Below are 18,244 nucleotides of genomic sequence, written 5' to 3'. Positions count from 1 at the left end.
ATCAGTGTGGAGATTCCTTAGCAAACTAGGAATGGATCCACCATATGATCCGGCTATACCACTCCTGGGTATCTTTCCAAACGGGTTGAAATCAGAGAACTACAATAACATATACATACCCATGTTCATAGCAGCACAACTCATAATAGCCAAAATATGAAGCCAACCTAGGTCTCCATCAACAGATGAATGGATTGCAAAATTATGGAAATAAATACACACAATGGAATACTACTTAGCTATAAAGAAGAACAAAATCATGTCATTCACAAGAAGATGGAACGACCTGGATTTCATATTTTTAAACAAGGATGAGGGCATCCCCTGGGAAGTTCTCACCAGGGAGTCTACAGTTGATCATGCTCACTGGTAAACGGGCCAGTTTTCTGCAAGCGGGTTTAAATGCTCTCTTGTAAAAGCCCATTTTCACAATACCATTTCCCGCCTGCCCACCATTCACCTGCATTATACCCATTCTTTGATCTTACTGTCCACACACTTCATTTCTCTCTTTGGCTTCAAGAAGAGGAAGGGTACTTGTCTAAAATCTTTCCCAGGGAGCAATTTGGAGTATTAACTGATTTGTGAAACACCTTTTGAGCTGCTCAGGAGAAAGGCCTCTTGTAAATAGCAAATGATATTTACATGGTCGTTGTTGAACTCTTTATGTGTGTGTTTTTTTTTGGGGGGGTGGGGGTTTGGTGGTACTGGGGTTCCTGGAAGCCCTTCTACCTCCGGGCTACACTCCCAGAGCTATTTTTTATTTTTGGAAACAGGGTCTCCTAAGCCAGCGCGGCTGGCTTCGAACCTGCGCGATCCTCCTGTCTCCGCCTCCCAAGCGCGGGGATGACAAGCGTGCGCCACCACGCCCGGCTTTATGTGTGTTTTGGCTGCTGGTGACTGTCTTTTAAGAAACAGTTAGATTTTAAGATTTTCTTTTGAGAATGACAGAACCAAATAGTTCATTTTTGAAAGTGACTGAGTTTCTCTACCAAAAAAGTAATAATACTTTGTCTTAAAATGGAGACCCCGGGAAGAGCTAGTACTTGCCGATGTATATTACTTCTGACTTGCATTGTTAACATCTCTGTAAAGTTCTCCAAGAAATTCTCAAGGTGCAAAATTCCGAGACTTTGGAAGTGAAGCTTATTAAAAAGCTGAATTTTCCGCAGCCACGTGGAAGCTGGCTGGCTTTTCCCTGCCGGGAGACTGATGAATGATTTGAACTCTTCCATAAACCGCTGAATCCCGACCTAGGCCAGTTTTGCCCCCCAGAGGACATTTATCAGTGTCTAACACTTTGTGTTGTCTCAACTTGGGAGGCTGCTAAGTACAGGCCAGGGGTACCGCTGAATACCCCACAGTGTACAACACGCCCCCACCGGAAAGAGTCAGCCCACAATGGGGACAACAGTGAAACTGAGAAACTTTTAGGTGACACCCAATACAGAACTTCCATACTTTACCTTCCAAAACCCAAGTGTTCTCCTGGGATCGTTGTACACTATTAATTTTTAATCCCTCTTCCTGGCTCTCTCTACAGATTGGAATTGTGGGAAGAACAGGAGCTGGAAAAAGTTCCCTCATCTCAGCCCTTTTTAGGTTGTCAGAACCCGAAGGTAAAATTTGGATCGATAAGATCTTGACAACCGAAATTGGACTTCACGATTTAAGGAAGAAAATGTCAATCATCCCTCAGGTTTGCAAGTCAGAGCATTTGCACATGTTTCCTTCATGAGCGCAACTAAGTGTGATTGTTTTTAATTTTATTGCTTTAAAAAAATTAGATGAAAGGATTGAGCTTTTCTCCTAGTAGAGCATATTTTTGAAGAGGTATTTTTATTAAATATCAAAGTTTGTGCATTTGTTTTGATTCATGCATGTGTGTGTATGTGTGTGTGTGTGTTTGTGTGTGTCAGAGTCCATTGATTGATTGATTGACTCAATAATAAGTTACCTAGAGAGATTTCTGGATTCAACTCCCTACAGTTTTATCCACTGATGACCACATACTGTCCTGATAAAAGAATGATAAATGGTTTGTTTAGTTCTCAAGAGGTTTCTATAGGGAAATGCAAAAATTTTTTTCTTTCTTTCTCTTTATCCCTGTTGTCCTGGAGATTGAACCCACAGATATTCTACCTCTGAGCTATACCCCCCAGGGGGGAAAAAATAGTTTTTGTAGTGGAAATAGGATTTCTATTTCTTTGCGTCATATGGTAGATTTGTTCCCATTCTTCTGAGGATTCTCCATACTGTTTTCCAAAGTGGTTGTACTAATTTGCAATCCCACCAACAATGTCTTAGAGTTCCCACTTCTCCACATCCTTGCCAGCATCTGTTGTTGTTTGTGTTTTGAATGATTGCCATTCTAGTTGGACTTAGGTGAAATCTCAGGGTAGTTTTGATTTGCATCTCTCTGATTGCCAGTGATGTTGAGCATTTTTTCACGCATTTATTGGCCATTTGAATTTCTTGATAAGTCGCTAAGGGAACTCACTAAGTTGCTACGGCTGGCCTTGGACCTGCAATCCTCTTGTCTCAGCCTCCCAAGTACTGGGATTATAGGTGTGCTGCATTTTTGCTATAAGATAAAGGGCCTCTCTTCCAGGGGGGATTATCTGTGTGGGGAAAGAGGGGACTTCTGTGGAGTTGTGAAGAATAACAGAGTGTATAGATGTTCTGCCGACACTTGTGAACAGAGGCGTTAGTCATTGTAACCAGGTAGGCAGTACAGAATCAGGGAGAAGAGCAGGAAGAAGAATCCTGCCTCTGCAGTTCAGTTTTACCTCCTGGCCAGGCAGCCAGTGGTGCCACATCTGGGCACTGTAGTGAGAGCTAAATGTGCCTGTGGGAGCTTCACGAGGACCCGGCGCTGGGCGCCATGGTGGCAGAGCAGGGAGCCACTGTCTCTTCCTGGGCTGGTTTTGTTTTCTTTTCTCCTGCTTCTTAGTAGAACATCTGCAGGGCGCGTTCTAGAGATTGGATTACATGCACAGTAGGATCTCCCATCACTGCTGGGGATTCATCTGTGCAACATTACTTCAGGATGTATTTATTGAGTAATTACTATCCTCCAGGTGGAGCACTGGACGTCAGGCCTCTCCCGGGGGCCTGCGGCCTGCAGCTTCATCCTTGCCTCTGTTTTGGCGCTTGGATATACTCAGCTGTAGATCTGCACCTTAGGGTTTCTAATTTGGGGATTTCTTGCAACGTATGATTGATCATATGGCCATCAGCGGGAGCCAAGGAGTACACACACATACACACACACACACACACTCATTCCTGAGATAAGAAAAATACAGAGGCGAAACAAAAGAAAAAGAGATGTGGGCATGTGCTTCCTGAGCACATGGATTTAGAAAGAGCCTTTATTTTTATTTGTTTGTTTGTTTGTTTGTTTGTTTTTGTGGTACTGGGGGTGGAACCCAGGGGCATTTGACCTCCGAGCTGCACCTCCAGCCCTATTTCTTATTTTTTATTTTGAAACAGGGTCTCACTGAGTTGCAAAGGGCCTCATTAAGGAGCTGAGGCTGTCCGCGAACCGCGATCCTCCTTGTCTCGGCCTCCCAAATGCTGGGATAACAAGCGCGCACCACCACGCCTGGCTTTGGAAAGAGCCTGTAAATCCATGTTTATTAGGAAGGATAGAGAAGCCCAGGTGGTGGAGCATGCCTATAATCCCAAACTTGGGAGGCTGAGCTACGTGGAGCACAGGTTTGAGGCCAGTCTCAGCAACTTAGCAAGACCCAGTTTCAAGAAATGAAATAGGGCTTGGGATGTAGCTCAGATGTAGAATACCCCTGAATTCAGTGTTCAGTGCCACAGAAGAGGAGCAGGAGGAGAACGAGGAGGAAGAGGAAGGAAGAAGAGAACTTGGCATTCCAAGGAAAGGAGAATGTGGGCTTATATCTATAACCAACCACAGCTACAGCTACCTACCATTTACCTCTGAAAGTACTTTAAGTAATATTAAAACCAAGATAACCATTTCAGAACAAAAGTGAGATACCACCTCACAATGGCTATTATCAAAAAAATAGAAGATAAACATATTGCAGAGGATGGAGAGAAATTGGAAGCCTTGTTCTCTGCAGGGAGAAATATAAAATAAAACCACTGTGGAAAAGAGTAAGTAGGGGCCCTACAACATGAAAAGAGAATTACCACACAAGGCAGCAGTTTCGCTCACTTCTGAATATATACCCAAAAGAAATGAAAGCAAAAGATATTAGTACATCCATGCAGGGCAGCCAAGAACGGAAGCAACCCAAGCGTCCATCAGCAGATAAACGGATAAGCAAAATGTAGTTTATACATCCAGTGGAGAATTATTCAGCATCCAAACGGAAGGAAAGCAGTCGTGATGGTGAGTGCCTGTAATCCCAGGCTTTGGAAGGCTGAGACAGGAGAATTGCTATTTCCAGATCAGCCGCCACAGCACGGCAAGATCCTGTTTCAAATTAAAAAAAAAAAAAAAAACATTTTTTTTAAGGGCTGGTGTTGCAGCTGGTGGTAGAGAGCCCTTAGGTTCCACCCCCCGGTAACAGCTAAAATAAGGGGAAGGTTTTAACACATGCTTGGTCTTTGAATACAGTGTACTTAAGAGTAGAAATTCATGGAGATTGAACGTAGGATGATGCTTGCTGGGGGCTGAGTAAAGGTAGGATGGGAAATTATTTTGTTTAATGGGTACAGAGCTTTACATCTCAACGTCCTTTGAGTGGGTGGTGGTTACGGTTGCAAGCATGTGCTGAATCCCACTGAATTGTGTACTTAAACATGGTTAAGATGGGTTTTTTGTTGTTGTTGTTGTATATATTTTCCCACTTTTTTTTAAAATAAAAAAGCAACTGTTAGCCGAGCGTGGTGGCGCACGCTTGTAATCCCAGCATTCGGGAGGCTGAGACCGGAGGATCGCGGTTCGCGGACAGCCTCAGCTACTACTTAGTGAGGCCCTCTGCAACTCAGTGAGACCCTGTTTCAAAATAAAGAATAAAAAATAGGGCAGGGGGTGTAGCTCAGAGGTTGAATGCCACCCGGGTTCCATCCCCAGACCCGCAAAAAAAAAAAAAGCAACTGTTAAAAAAAAGGGGGGGGGTGGGGATGGTTTTCCAGCACACAAGATTCCCTCTGGCTTTTAGAAGTATGACATACAAAAATTAGAATTTAAATTTGCAGGTATATCTTTTGGTTGTGCCCATCTCAGAAATGGGCCAAAGGAGATTTATTTAACAGAGACACTAGGTGTGTCTGCAAAGTACTTTCATATCCCTGGATGAAAGGATCCAGAAACGTGCCCTGCACTGCTCTTAATGCTCCTTAATCAGAAAGGTTGTATGCTGTGTACATAAAAGAACTCTAAATAAAGAAGCGGCGTTAGATGATTCTTGGCTCTGCCGGGAATGTGTTGGAAGCACATCTGAGCAAAGACTAAATACACTTTGACATCACTGGGTTTTGGTTCTGTTCCATGAGTTCCCACCCTGCTTGTGTGGAAAGGCTCTGTGTGTCTATTCCAGAGAGCGCACTCGCAAGACGGAGCTAAGCTTTGTATCCATGTAGCTCATGATCGCCACACCTTGTCAACACAGAACCTTTAGATTTTACCTTTATGTTCCTCCGTCTCCAAGGTGCAATATTAGTTGATACAAGAAACACTGCCTGAAGAGACTGGGTAAAGCGTAAACAGCCTCTGGAAGCCATTCAGGAGGCAACCCAGGATGCACCAGGAGCGTGTAACGAATGTCTATATGACCCACATTTTTATCCCTCTCTGCCTCCGACGCTCGCTGCGTGACCTTGGTGAAAGCAACCAGCTTCCCAGCTTCAGGGTCGCCATCTTTATGCCAGATCTGGAAATCTCCACCCCACAGCTTCTTAGGAGCAATAGAGTCGCTTTATTAAAAGTAAGGATGAGAGCCAAGCATGGTGACGCACGCTCGTAATCTCAGCATTTGGGAGGCTGGGACAAGAGGATCGCGGTTAGAGGCCAGCCTCAGCTCTTTAGTGAGGCCGTTTGGAACTCAGTGAGACCCTGTTTCAAAATAAAGAATTAAAAATAGGGCTGGGGAAGCCGGGCATGGTGGCGCACGCTTGTAATTCCAGCATTTAGGAGGCTGAGACCGGAGGATCGCGATTCAAGGACAGCCTCAGCTACTTAGTGAGAGCCCTTTGCAACTCAGTGAGACTCTGTTTCAAAATAAAGAATAAAAAATAGGGCTGGGAGTGTAGCCTGGAGGTAGAAAAGCCCCTGGGTTCTACACCCAGTACTGCAAAAAAAAAAAAAAAAAAAAAAAAAGGATGAGGATAGTGGCCTTTTAAGAATGACCACTACTTTAGCAGAAAGGGTCAGTCACACTTTCTGGAAGGACTTGGCTCATGAGTTTTTTGATGATGGTTTTCTTTCAAACCAATTAGATATATCTTTAAACAGTGAAGTAGCAGAAACACCACACACACACACACACACACACACACACACACACACCCCACACACACACACACACACACACACACACACACCCTAGGGTTAAGCCTGCCAGAGAAATAGAATATTTTTCTCACAAAGAACAGGAGATGAAACCATCACTTAATTTTCCTTCCTGCCCCCCATTGCATGTTTCCCAGCAGCTTCTCCGCACCCACTAACACTTGCCCCCCCAGGAAGGCCGCCCGCCGCCTTCGCTCCTCCCCAGGCCTCCCTGGCTTCGGGGCTGTGGCAGTCACGCAGGGCGGGTGACCCTTTGCAGTCATAGAATCCTTCCCGTGCTCCAGCTTCCTTTTCCTTCCACGGCTCCCTTCATCCCTCCCACAATTCTGCTGTCACCCTCACTTGACAGATCTGAAAGCTGAGACACAGAGAAAGCTCAGCTCAGGTCCCCAGGACGCAGCAGAGCCAGGACTCCGGCCAAACCGGAGGTTCTCAGCGCCTGTGGGCGCCAGGGCCCAGGGAAGACCCCGCCTTGCAGCCTCGCCCCGGGTGGCCCGTCTCAGCCCTGCACCTGCACCTGCACCTGCACAAAAATAAGAAGCCCATGCAGCATTTAGGACTTTGTGCTCTGTGCCCTGATATTTTCTCTTAGATTCTAGTCCTGTTCTAGTTCATAGAAAAGACAAAAGATGATCACGAACCACAAAATTGATTTCGTGACCCACTGGTCACATCTGCAGTTGGAGTGCACGGTGCCCCCTCGCCGCGTCTCGGTGCCGCGCGGGGTCCTCCTCTGCATCTCTTCTCCCTGCAGCCTCGCAAGGTGGGGTCCCAGGAAGGAAGCGGAGTCTTGCAGATATTCCTCGCTTACTTTGAGGCTAACATCTAATACGTAGTACAATCAAAGTGGACTGTCAGACTTTTCTTTTTTTCCCCCACAGTACTGGGGATGGAACCCAGGGCCATTCTACTTCCGAACTACACCCTCAGCCCTAGTTTTTAGTCTTCATTTTTGAAATAGGGTCTTACTGAGTTGCAAAGAGCCTCACTAAGTAGTTGAGGCTGTCTGCAAACCACGATCCTCCTGTCTCACCTCTCAAATGCTGGGATTATAAGCATGTACCATCACGCCTGGCTTGTCAGACTTTATTTATTTATTTATTTATTTGTTTATTTATTGTGGTGCTGGGATGGAGCCCAGGGGCATTCTACCTCCAAGCTATACCCCCCCAGCCTTATTTTTTTATTCTTTATTTTGAAAAGGGTCTCACTGATTTGCAAAGGGCCTCACTAAGTAGCTGAGGATGTCACTAGAACCCTGATCCTCCTGTCTCAGCCTCCCCAATGCAAGGATTACGAGCATGTGCCACCGATCCCAGATATGTCAGACTCTATAAAACAAATTTTTTTTTCAATAAATGTTAAAATGAATGAGATCTCATCGTATATTTTACCATTATTTTTCTATCCATCCTACTTAACCATAACCAAAGAGAATAAATGCAGGGCAAAGTCAAAAGGTACCTTCTAAGGCATTGTCCCTCTCAGCGTAGTTAAGTGGTTTTGAAAGACTGAATCATTTGTTGGTAACTTTTTTTGGGGGGGTGGGGGGGGATGCTCAAGTGATGCTCGGCTCTAAAAACCATCCTAGAAACCAGGGTTCGCTTCCTGAGCTAATGAGTGACAGATACAACCTGAGCGTTCTGGAGCTCAAATCCCTTTCTCTGAGGAGGTCTCAGTGGCTGCAGAGGTGGAAACCTTCCATCAAGACGACTGGTCAGCAGGGCAGAGACCACGCGTCCCTCCTCCCTCCAAACAAGCAGGGGCTGGGGTTGCTCGCGTCCAACATCTGGGCTGAGACAGCAGAGGGGAAGCCCAGTGCTGTTGCCTTGAGCTGTCTCTGACCCTCCTGCTGGAGCTTGGAGCTTCCTGGCTTCTGGCTTCTGGGCGCCTTCTCTTTGTTGATGCTTCTAGGTCTTCTTTTCTCTTGAGCCTGCCAGGAGCACATCAGGAGTTAAGGACCTGGGTATGAAACAGACTCCCTCTAAAGTTAGGACAACTTTCTGATAACTTGTTTCTCTGCATACTGTATTTTCCTCATGCTGAGAGTAAAAACTGAAGTGCCAGAGGTGCCAAGGGAGCTCAGACAGACTGTCCTCCAGCTAAACAGATCTGCACCTGTGTATTTCCTTTCTTCTGTCCATTTTGCCTTCTCTCTTCTCTCTTCTCTCTTCTCTTCTCTCTCTCTCTCTCTCTCTCTCTCTCTCTCTCTCTCTCTCTCTCTCTCTCTCTCTCGGTGGTACTGACCTATTTTTTTAAATATTTTTTTATTTTGGAAACAGGGTCTCTTAAGCCAGCAAGGCTGGCTTTGAACCTGCGTGATCCTCCTGTCTCTGCCTCCCAAGCGCAGGTATTACAAGAGTGCGCCGCCATGCCCGGCTCTTCCCTCTCTTATTAAAAAAAAAAAAAGTTGTTTCCTTTGCCCTCAAGTTCTGGGAAGATAGAGATTTGAAACAGAAGGTTTCTTCTTCTTTCAAAGCTGACTCTGAAGCTGGTTGTGGTTACTCACATTTGAAATCCCAATACTTAGGAGGCTGTGACACAAGAATCACAGGTTCAAAGCCAGCCTAAGCATCACAAGGCCTTCCACAACTTAGTGAGGCCCTGTTTCAAAATGAATGATAAAATAGGACTGAGAGCTTAGCTCAGAAGTAGAACCCCCTTATGTTCAGTCCTCAGTAAAACACACACACACACACACACACACACACACACACACAGGCTTTGAATAAAACCCATTGACCTGCTAATTTGACTCCAGGTATTTGTGAATCACAAGAAGCTTTTTTTTTTTTTTTTTTTTTTTTTTTTGGTCCTGGGGTTCCTGGAAGCCCTTTTACCACCGGGCTACACTCCCAGACCTACTTTTTATATTTTTATTTGGAAACAGGGTCTCCTAAACCAGCGCGGCTGGCTTCCAACCTGCTCGGTCCTCCTGTCTCCGCCTCCCAAGCGCGGGGATTACAAGCGTGCGCCACCACGCCCGACTCACAACAAGCTTTTCAAGCCTAGCCTCTTGCTTTGTGAGCTGGCACTTGTGCCTGGTAACAGGTAGGGCACACGTGGTGACTGGCATATGGGGTCAGAGGCTGGTTCTAGGGTCAATTTAAAAACCAAACACTGTGTCTGTAGGAAAGGATTCTTCAGCTGGGTGTATTGGCACTTGCCTGTAATCCCAGTACTTGGGAGACTGAGACAGGAGGTTCACAGGTTAGAGGTCAGCCCCAGCAACTTAGTGAGGGCCTTCTGCAACTTAGTGAGATCCTGTTTCAAAATAAAAAAAATAATAAAGTAGGGTTGGGGGTAGCTCAGAGGTAGAACACACTTGGGTTCAGTCCCTAGTTCCACACATAAAGAAAAATATTTCTGCAATAAGTGTTCAGAATTGCAGAAATAAGCAAACCATGCAGGTACTTGCTAAAACCATGCTTGACCAGAACAGGCGATTGAAGGGTGTACTTCCTCGGTGCTACAGAAACGAAATGGTTAATCACACTCCCTGAGGAGAACCCCAATGCGCGGGACTGTCTTCAGGGAATAGCTAGCTTATCAGAAAGGCATCTAGAAAGCGTATTTCAAACCCGTTTTGGATGGATTCCTTTACACCTAGAGCCCTTAGACTGTTGGCACCAAGAGAGGTGCTTTCAATCAAAGAATAACTCCATGCAAATTCAACATTCACACGGGCACCCTGAGGGTTGGCACACATCAACAGCTATAATCTTTATCATGATTAAACAGATTCTTCTTTTTTACATTTGATAGATTTTTTTTCTTATATGTATTAGAACAAAAGCCAGGTATTTTTTTAAGCCCTCCACTGTCTTGCTGTCTTGGTATTTCTTTTTCACCAGCTTTCTTCAGTAGGTTGAAAAGTTTAGCCAGCAGTGGCTGTGCCTCTGTAAGACTTCTTTTGGATTACCTGGTTTTTCTTTCCTTTCTTCTTCTTTTTTTTTTTTTTTTTCCTGAGAACAAAACTCAAAGAGAGAAAGAGAGGTAGGTATGCTGTTACTAGTAAAGAAATACAATTGGATTCCAGCCTAATGCAGTCGTGTTTTGTTTCTGCACACTGAAGTCTTCATTAAAGCCCCTGGAACTGCTCCCTAGAGCAGGTGACCTTTTTGTATTTAAAGAAGACTTTACACGACTTAAATTCTTTTCCCTTTGTTGATGAACAATGTTCTTTTCTTCTGAAAATGGGTGATGATCGGTTCATTCAGAGGCTACAGGACCCAAGATTTAAAGTGACTTCAGGTGACTGCTGACTTGCGAGTTTCCCCCATCCCACCCCAACCCCCAGACCAGGAGATGTGTTACCCTTAGAAAAGGTCCTCAGAATTTGAAAATGAAACCAGTGCCCTTAGGATGGAGGAAAACAGCAGTGATAGCTGCTAGGGAGTATGTATTTTAGTAGAGGAAAGTTTCCTGATTTGTGACCCAAAAAGATGAGTGTAAAGTTGTGCTTTTATCATGCTGGTTTGCAACCGTTTTTGTCTTGGTCCCAGGTCGTCTTAAGTGTCTGAAGGTTAGTGGGTAGAGTTTCTTCTGGAGATAATAGAGGCCTGTCTCCCAGTGGCTATTTACAAAAGGTCTGGTGAGACTGTAGTTTCCAGTCTTCCAGCTGTATCAAGGGATTATCATTTTACTACTCTGAATGCTGTGATGCGGAGTGGCCACTTCTGGGTCACCTTCAGAATATGAACTTGTGTCTTTAGTAACAAAGGGAAAAATTAACTCCATAATATGGCCTGGGGGAGGGGGTTAGAAAAAGTGTGAACTTTATAAACCATGATGAAAAAACCGGCTTGATAGTAGCCCTCTATTTAAATTATTAAATTGAACAAGAGCATGTGTTTTCCTAACTGTACCATGCCAGTTAACTATGGAGGTTAAAATAAAACTCTCATTAAGTGAGGTTTAAATGCATACCATCAGGGAAAAAAAACACACTTAAGCTAATAAATTTCGTATATATTTACGAGAAGGTTGTATGTCCTCCCATAAGTCTCACGGAAATGTTCTGCCTGCAAACATTTTTACAACATTTATTTATAGATTTTGTTTATCCATTTCATTGCATGGAGGTGGGTGCTCTAAATAATAACATCTATCAGAAATGATAATTAATTTGACCCTTATCTACTCTTGCAGTATGTGTCTACCATGAGCACTTTTATGACCTTTTGAAGATAATATGATGGTTTCTTATTTGGCAGGTAGATGGACGCAGAATGAGTGGAAACCCAAATGAACGCCGTGCGTGAAACCCACGAGCGTAGTAAAACAGGCATCGCGAACAAATTGCCTGCTGGTTTTAAAGGAAAATATGGCTTCAGTCAGTTAATGCTTGAGTCAGTCATTCTCCTCGTTCAACAAGTTTAGATTGAAACTTCACTCAGTTGAATATGTGTGTGTTTGTGTGTGTGTGTGTCTATACAGCCTGTCATAACAAAGAACAATATTATTTTCTTCTATCTGATACTGCTAAATAAACATGAGCGGTTGCTCAATGTTTCCATTTAAACCGCCAGTGTAGATTTAAGTAGGGGCTTATGGCAGTGGCAGGTGCTTAAAATTAAGTCGTGTGTTTTTTGCCCCTCAGCAGTGATTTGGTGATAGCCAGCAGAACCTCCTTGGGGCCCGCGTATCTAAGGTTGGTTCAGAACACAGCTCAAAGCAGCTACAGATGGTCAGGGGCTCGGAGTGAGCGAGTCCCCAGCAGGTGGAGGATCTCAGCTTAGTCCCCCAGTCTTTGAAGAACTCACCCATTTCAAGGGTGATTCCTAAATGGAAAAAGATGCCGGAGGTGACAAACACCAGGCCCTGATTAAGAAATGGGGGACTGTACCGGGTGTGATGGAGCACCCCTTATAATCCCGGGGCTGGGGAGGCCGAGACAGGAGGATCGCAGGTTTGAGGCCAGCTTCAGCAACTTAGCAAGACTCTGTTTCATAATAAGTAAAATCAGGCTGGGGGTGGGTGTAGCTCAGGAATAGAATTCGCCTGGTTCAATTCCCATTTCCACAAAAAAGAAGAAAAGAAATAGGTGGGACTTCTGTTGTGCGCTCTCTTGTACATTCTCTTGAGCCACCAAACCCCCATTCCCACCTACGCTAATGCTGTGAACCTTCCCGTCCTTTAACAAAGGAAGGGAGAGAGCTCTGGAAGAGGTAGGGCAGGTGTTTTTCTGGTTGGCTTGTTTTTGTTTCATAGATTCACTTAGCTATCATCTCTCAAGTGGGTAATTTGTAAAAACCCAGGAGGATACTGTTATCAAACCCCAGACCTGTTACTGGATGCGGTGTTGTTCTGTGAGAAGAGTCTGACAGGGTCAAGAAGTTCAGGTGACAGGTGCCACCCTGGATGAGGAAACGGACCTGTGGTTAATGTACGCGGAGTGGCCGCCTGTCGCATCTCCACATGGGCTCAAAGCGGATTCCTTACCCCCTGCCCTCTCAGCCCCAGCATCTCCTTAGACACCCATCCTCGAGGCCTCGCAGTGTGGGCCCTGGATGGAATAGTGTCCAGAGTGTAGACCCCTCGCAGGGAGGCAGAGTGAGGAAGGGTGGCAGTCACCGCCCTGCACCTGGCCACCCGCCTCGGAAAACCTCCTAAAAACAACGGAAGAGGGCGTGTTACCTTGCTTGCTGACTCTTAGAGTTAACTGTTGGTCATGACAGTGTAAGAGTGTATGTGTGTGTATGTGTCTTCTTAAGTAATCTGAAGTCAGTGGGATGATGGGTATCTCCCTGACAAGGAATTCTCGCCATTGCATATATAAGTGGTTGTTTAGATTTTAGTTTAAGTTTGGGAGTTTTAGAGCAGCCCTCACCTATAATTACAGCTACGTGGGAGGCTAGAGGAGGAGAATCCCAAGTTCAAAACTGGCCTCAAAATCTAGAGATAAAGTAGCAAGAAGGGCTGGGAGTGTAGCTCAGGGATAGCGTGACCTGGGTTCAGTCCCCACTATGGTAGATAAATAAATGAAAGAATGAACGAATAAGTAAATTAATTGATTTTAGGCGAAGCCTTAAATAAGACTCGGGGTTTTTCGGTTCAGTTCTGTCGTCCCATTGAAACACCATATGACCCGTGAGTTTCCAGTGCTTTTAAGTCATACCAGTTGCTTAATCAACTTTGTGTAAAAAAAAAAAAAAAAGGCCCATTTAATGCCTTTTTGGGTGTTGCCGAGGGATTCATACTTTTTGGTGGCACACCGCTGTCCCTGGACAACCATTTCTCCCTTGCCAGTCTCAAAATGGAGACAGTGAAGGAGTGCCGTGCCTCTGCGTGGCTAGAGACCAGCCTTCCTTCCTCCTCAGTCTCTCTTCCCAGCATCCGAGGTCCAGCCTGGAGGCCAGGAGAGATCGGAGGTGATAGTTCCCCAGAATGTCTGTCTGGTACCTTGGAAGAGCCACGACTTTCCTTTCCTGGTTCTTACATCACTGGAACATGGTTCTTCTCTGTTACTCATGCCCTTGGTGGCCTGGGTTGGTAGAACCCTCCAGAAAGAAAAGGAAATGGCAAAGCCTACAGAAGCTCACGGTCAAGAGTCTTCTTGGAATCCAGAGGGAGTTATTCAAGAGCAGTTTAGTTGTGAGCGCCTCCTGAAGCAGATAAACAGAAGAGCTATTTGAATTAAAATGATTTTATTATGTGATAGGCTTCACAGTGGGTTTCAGGTCACCTTACCCTTGCGGTTAATAAGGAGGTTCTCTGAGACAGGTGACCCTGATGTCAGACGAGATAATGTGGCCCGCAAGGCCATCTCTTCACAGGCAGAGGTGCCACTGGCCTCATGAGTTTACGTTGCCTTTGGACAAAACAGTGTCTCTTTAGGGCATGCAGAGTCCTAATCCTGGAAGACTTTTATCATTGGAGAAAAATAGCAAACTTCCTTTGAAGAATGAACTTCATCAGATCATACCAAAACACAAATCATGGTGATCAAAATATTTGATATTTTCAAGCTTTTGCACCAGGATTGGTAGTTACTTTCTATTGTTCTGTTCCTGCAAAGTTTCTTAAATAAACATGTTCTTGTATTTCTTGTATCTGCATATATTACCAGGAAAGTGGTGCGTGCATGCCTGCGTGTGTGTGTGTGTGTGTGTGTGTGTGTGTGTAACTCTGAGCTACATCCCAGTCCTATTTATTTATTTATTTATTTATTTATTTATTTATTTATTTATTTATTTATGTGTGATGCTGGAGGTACAACCCAGGGGCTTTTCTACCTCCAGGCTATACACCAAGCCCTATTTTATTTTTTATTTGGAAACAGGGTCTCATTAAGTCTGAGGCTGGCCTCGAACCCCAAATCCTCCCGTCTCTACCTCCCAAGTACCGGGATTTACAGGCACAGGCCACCACGCCTGACTCAGGGAAGTGTTTTCTAAAGCCAGCCCTCTCTTTTTCTTCTTCATTTTCTCGTAAAAATGACGCCCCACAGCATTTGCAGTTGTTCGTGTTCAGAGGTCTCGAAGAGATTCTGGAGCACAGCTTATATGATATGATAGGAAACGAATAGGGGTGTTGTTTAATAAACAGGCATTTATAAACTTAGAATTAATGATGACAGTGAACTGGAGGAGGGCTTGTGTTTTTGCTTTGCTTTTGTAGTTTAATTCTTTCCTGAAAGTCGCCACTAGACTGAAGTGAAGGGGGCCACTGTAATGAGATTCACTCTTTCTGACTTTTAGGAGCCTGTTTTATTCACCGGAACAATGAGAAAAAACCTGGATCCCTTTAATGAGCACACGGATGAGGAGCTGTGGAATGCCTTAGAAGAGGTAATTTATGAAATGTAACGCTCTCTCATTTGTCAGCATCGGTCTATGTGTACACGTCCAGAGCATGCAGGTAACCGAGAAGAGCTGACTAGCCAACCTGGCTCCCCACCCAGGGGAAGAACAGTGAGAGGGACGTATTTGAAATAATGGATGTGTTAATGATGAAAACCAGAAACGAAATCCCCAGTAACACACACGCACACGCACACGTCTCGGGTTTTCATCCTAACTTTCTATCATCCAGCTCAGCGAGATGTAGTATCTTCCTTGTTCTTCACGGCCTACTGAGTTACGAGTTGTATGTATGGGTTCAGATTCTTCCAGTGACTAAGCACCCGCAACATTGACTTCCCCATCGTGTGCTCAGGGAGCCGCAGGCAGGGAGGACAGTAGTCGTTTTTCCATATTGACTGAAAGATAAATGAGATCATATTTATGAAACGCTCGGAAGTTTCGTCAGAAGCATTTATAAAGGGAAATTATACAGTGGGAATGTGATAATAATTATTGGCAAATGCGCTGTTTTAATGCCGCAGAGTGAATTCACAACCCCGGAGCCTTTGCTGCGTTTTTACCCTGATGCCTTCATTTCTAGAGGATTTTCTATTTTGGGTTATGGCTCCCCGTGGACCACTTGTTTGAATTTCCTCGTCCTTGCAGGAGAAGGATTTTGATTGTTACGTGTGTTGGTTTGTGTAGTTTTAAAACTAATCATTTTACACGTTCATTCAGCCTCATTCTACAAATTAATTGTAAGCTACTTAGTGAGAGAAACCAAATCTTAACCCGTCTAATCCCTCGTAGGACCTAGCTCAGTGTTTTACTTTTTAAAAATAAGCATTTAGCCGGGCGTGGTGGCGCATGCTTGTAATCCCCGCGCTTGGGAGGCTGAGACGGGAGGATCACACAGGTTCGAAGCCAGCCTCAGCTACTGAGTGAGGCTCTCAGCAACTTAGTGAGACCCTGTCTCCAAATAAGGTATAAAATGGGTCTGGGAGTATAGCCCGGAGGTAGAAAAGCTCCTGGGTTCCACCCCAGTACCACGAAATTAATTAATTAATTAACTAATTAATTTAATGAGTTTGTGCAGAATGTTTGATAACTTCATTTTGGAGAAGTGTGACTTATTTCTATATAAAAACACATCTCAGTGTTGGACTCCATCCCGTTATTGTTCTTGTTTTGGGTGGAATCGGTACGCCGGCTGTTGCCCCCTTTCAGGCTTGGCTGTGAAACCTTGCGTTTGAAGGTGGGCCCTGCCTCTGAGCAGGCAGAGCTGGAGGCCTGACGACTTCCTGCCGGGACCTCTCACCTGGAGGCATGTCAGCACTGCGTCTTACGTATCCTCCCGCTTTCCAGCGGCTGTGGGGATTTTATCGTCCTAAATTGGGTCAGTTACTTCACCATCTCCTATTTGAAAAGCAGCCAACTTCTTGTTACATTTAAGTTTGCGCATCTTTCTGTACTGGGATTGTAGCAGAGAAGAGGTGGGGTGGACAGTTACCCATCTGAGATGGTAGGGGAAGGTAAGACAACCCCCTCTCTTGAACTCAGAACTAGTTTAACACTGACATATCAGAGTGCGCCCTAAAGGAACAGGGATTACTAGTAAATTACTGTTTGCTTCAGAGATTGAGATTTCTCCCCACAGATAGTAAAATTAACTTTTAGAAATATTGTTCCATGAACAGGAGGAAATGTTAAGCGGAGACAGTCCAATCCAAAACCATCTCCCCGCTGAGCTGTAACCTAACACTTGTTTCATCTGGAGTAGCCAAAATCAGAATAAAATTTTGTAGTCCCTCAGAATTCTCACAATGAAGTGGGCCGAGTGGTAGATGATCGTAAGGTCTGCCTTGCTATGGAATGCGTTTGTTGCTTCCTGTAAAGAGAAATAAACTGGATGCACCGAAAGGCCTGCGTCCAACGCGTAGCGACCGTTGCCCGGGCATCGCAGTCTCAGAATCATCTGGAATTTCAAAGCTGTGGTGAGACGCTTAGAAGTGATGAATCACCCCCTCCTTGTCTTTGTCTAAGAATGTCTTATGACGCTCTATTTTCGGGTGAAAGATTTGGTAAGCCTGGCATGGTGGCACAGGCCTCCAATCTCAGTATTCAGTGTGTGTGTGTGTTGGGGGGGCGGGGGCTGGGACAGGAGGATCCTAGGTTCGAGGACAGCCTCAGCAGCAGACCAGGACTCTCGGCCACCTAGCGAGAGCCTGTTTCCAAACAAAAATATAAAAAGGCTAGGAGTGTAGCTTGGAAATAGAATGGCCCCTCAGTTCAATCCCAGTACCGCACGCGCGCAAACGCGCGCACACACACACAGAGATTTGGTATATTTTCTAATGATTAGGGTGCAGTGTTGTATATATGATGGCAGCTGTTCTTTATCATGTGCGTATTTTAAAACCTGTAACTGAGAAATGTTGTCACCAAACTATTCACACTGCCGGTTGGGGATTATTAAAACAAGTAAGGATTCTTTTCTTTCCTTTAAGGTTTTTCTGAGTTTTTTGAACTTTTTCTAGTGCAGTAGCTCCATTCGTCATCTGGATGGGTGTAGAAGGCCAAGTACTCGCAGCAGAGGAAGCCCTGTGAGTTGTCCACAGTAGTAATTAGTTTCATGACCACAATTGATGGAGGTGGTGCTCATTCTGATAGGGCAGAAATCTCCCCTGTCACTACTGTCTTCTGACAGTGAATTCACAGCTACACTGCCCTACAAGTGGAAGCGTGATGCTGTGTGTGTGTGTGTGTGTGTGTGTGTGTGTGTGTGTTGGGAGATAGCATGCAGAGGATTCCGCACCGTGACTCCAGTGTCTCGCAGCTCCTCTGGATTTCTCTACCGTACACCATGCATCACCCTGGCTGTCTTCATTCATTATTGCCAAGCCAGAGCAGGGTGTCCTGTGTCCCGTCCTGCTCCTCGGGGGACAGTAGCAGGCCTGTTGTC

General features: G+C 45.0%; 1 protein-coding gene across 3 annotated transcripts in view; it reads left to right on the top strand.

Annotated features, from left to right (window-relative positions):
- ABCC4 (ATP binding cassette subfamily C member 4 (PEL blood group)) overlaps positions 1 to 18,244 on the top strand; it is a gene marked incomplete at both ends in the record, with an annotated part of 289,171 nt that overhangs the window by 237,473 nt on the left and 33,454 nt on the right. For all 3 annotated transcript variants that reach the window (XM_080688958.1, XM_080688957.1, XM_080688956.1), the window contains 2 exons: positions 1,544 to 1,699; positions 15,199 to 15,288. In XM_080688958.1, the coding sequence (XP_080545084.1) occupies positions 1,544 to 1,699; positions 15,199 to 15,288 (246 nt within the window). The remainder of the gene's footprint in view (positions 1 to 1,543; positions 1,700 to 15,198; positions 15,289 to 18,244) is intronic.

Source organism: Muscardinus avellanarius (genome assembly GCF_963383645.1).
Source record: "Muscardinus avellanarius genome assembly, chromosome: 2".
In the NCBI taxonomy this organism is placed as follows: Eukaryota; Metazoa; Chordata; class Mammalia; order Rodentia; family Gliridae; genus Muscardinus; species Muscardinus avellanarius.
This window is presented reverse-complemented; position numbering and strand designations above follow the sequence as displayed.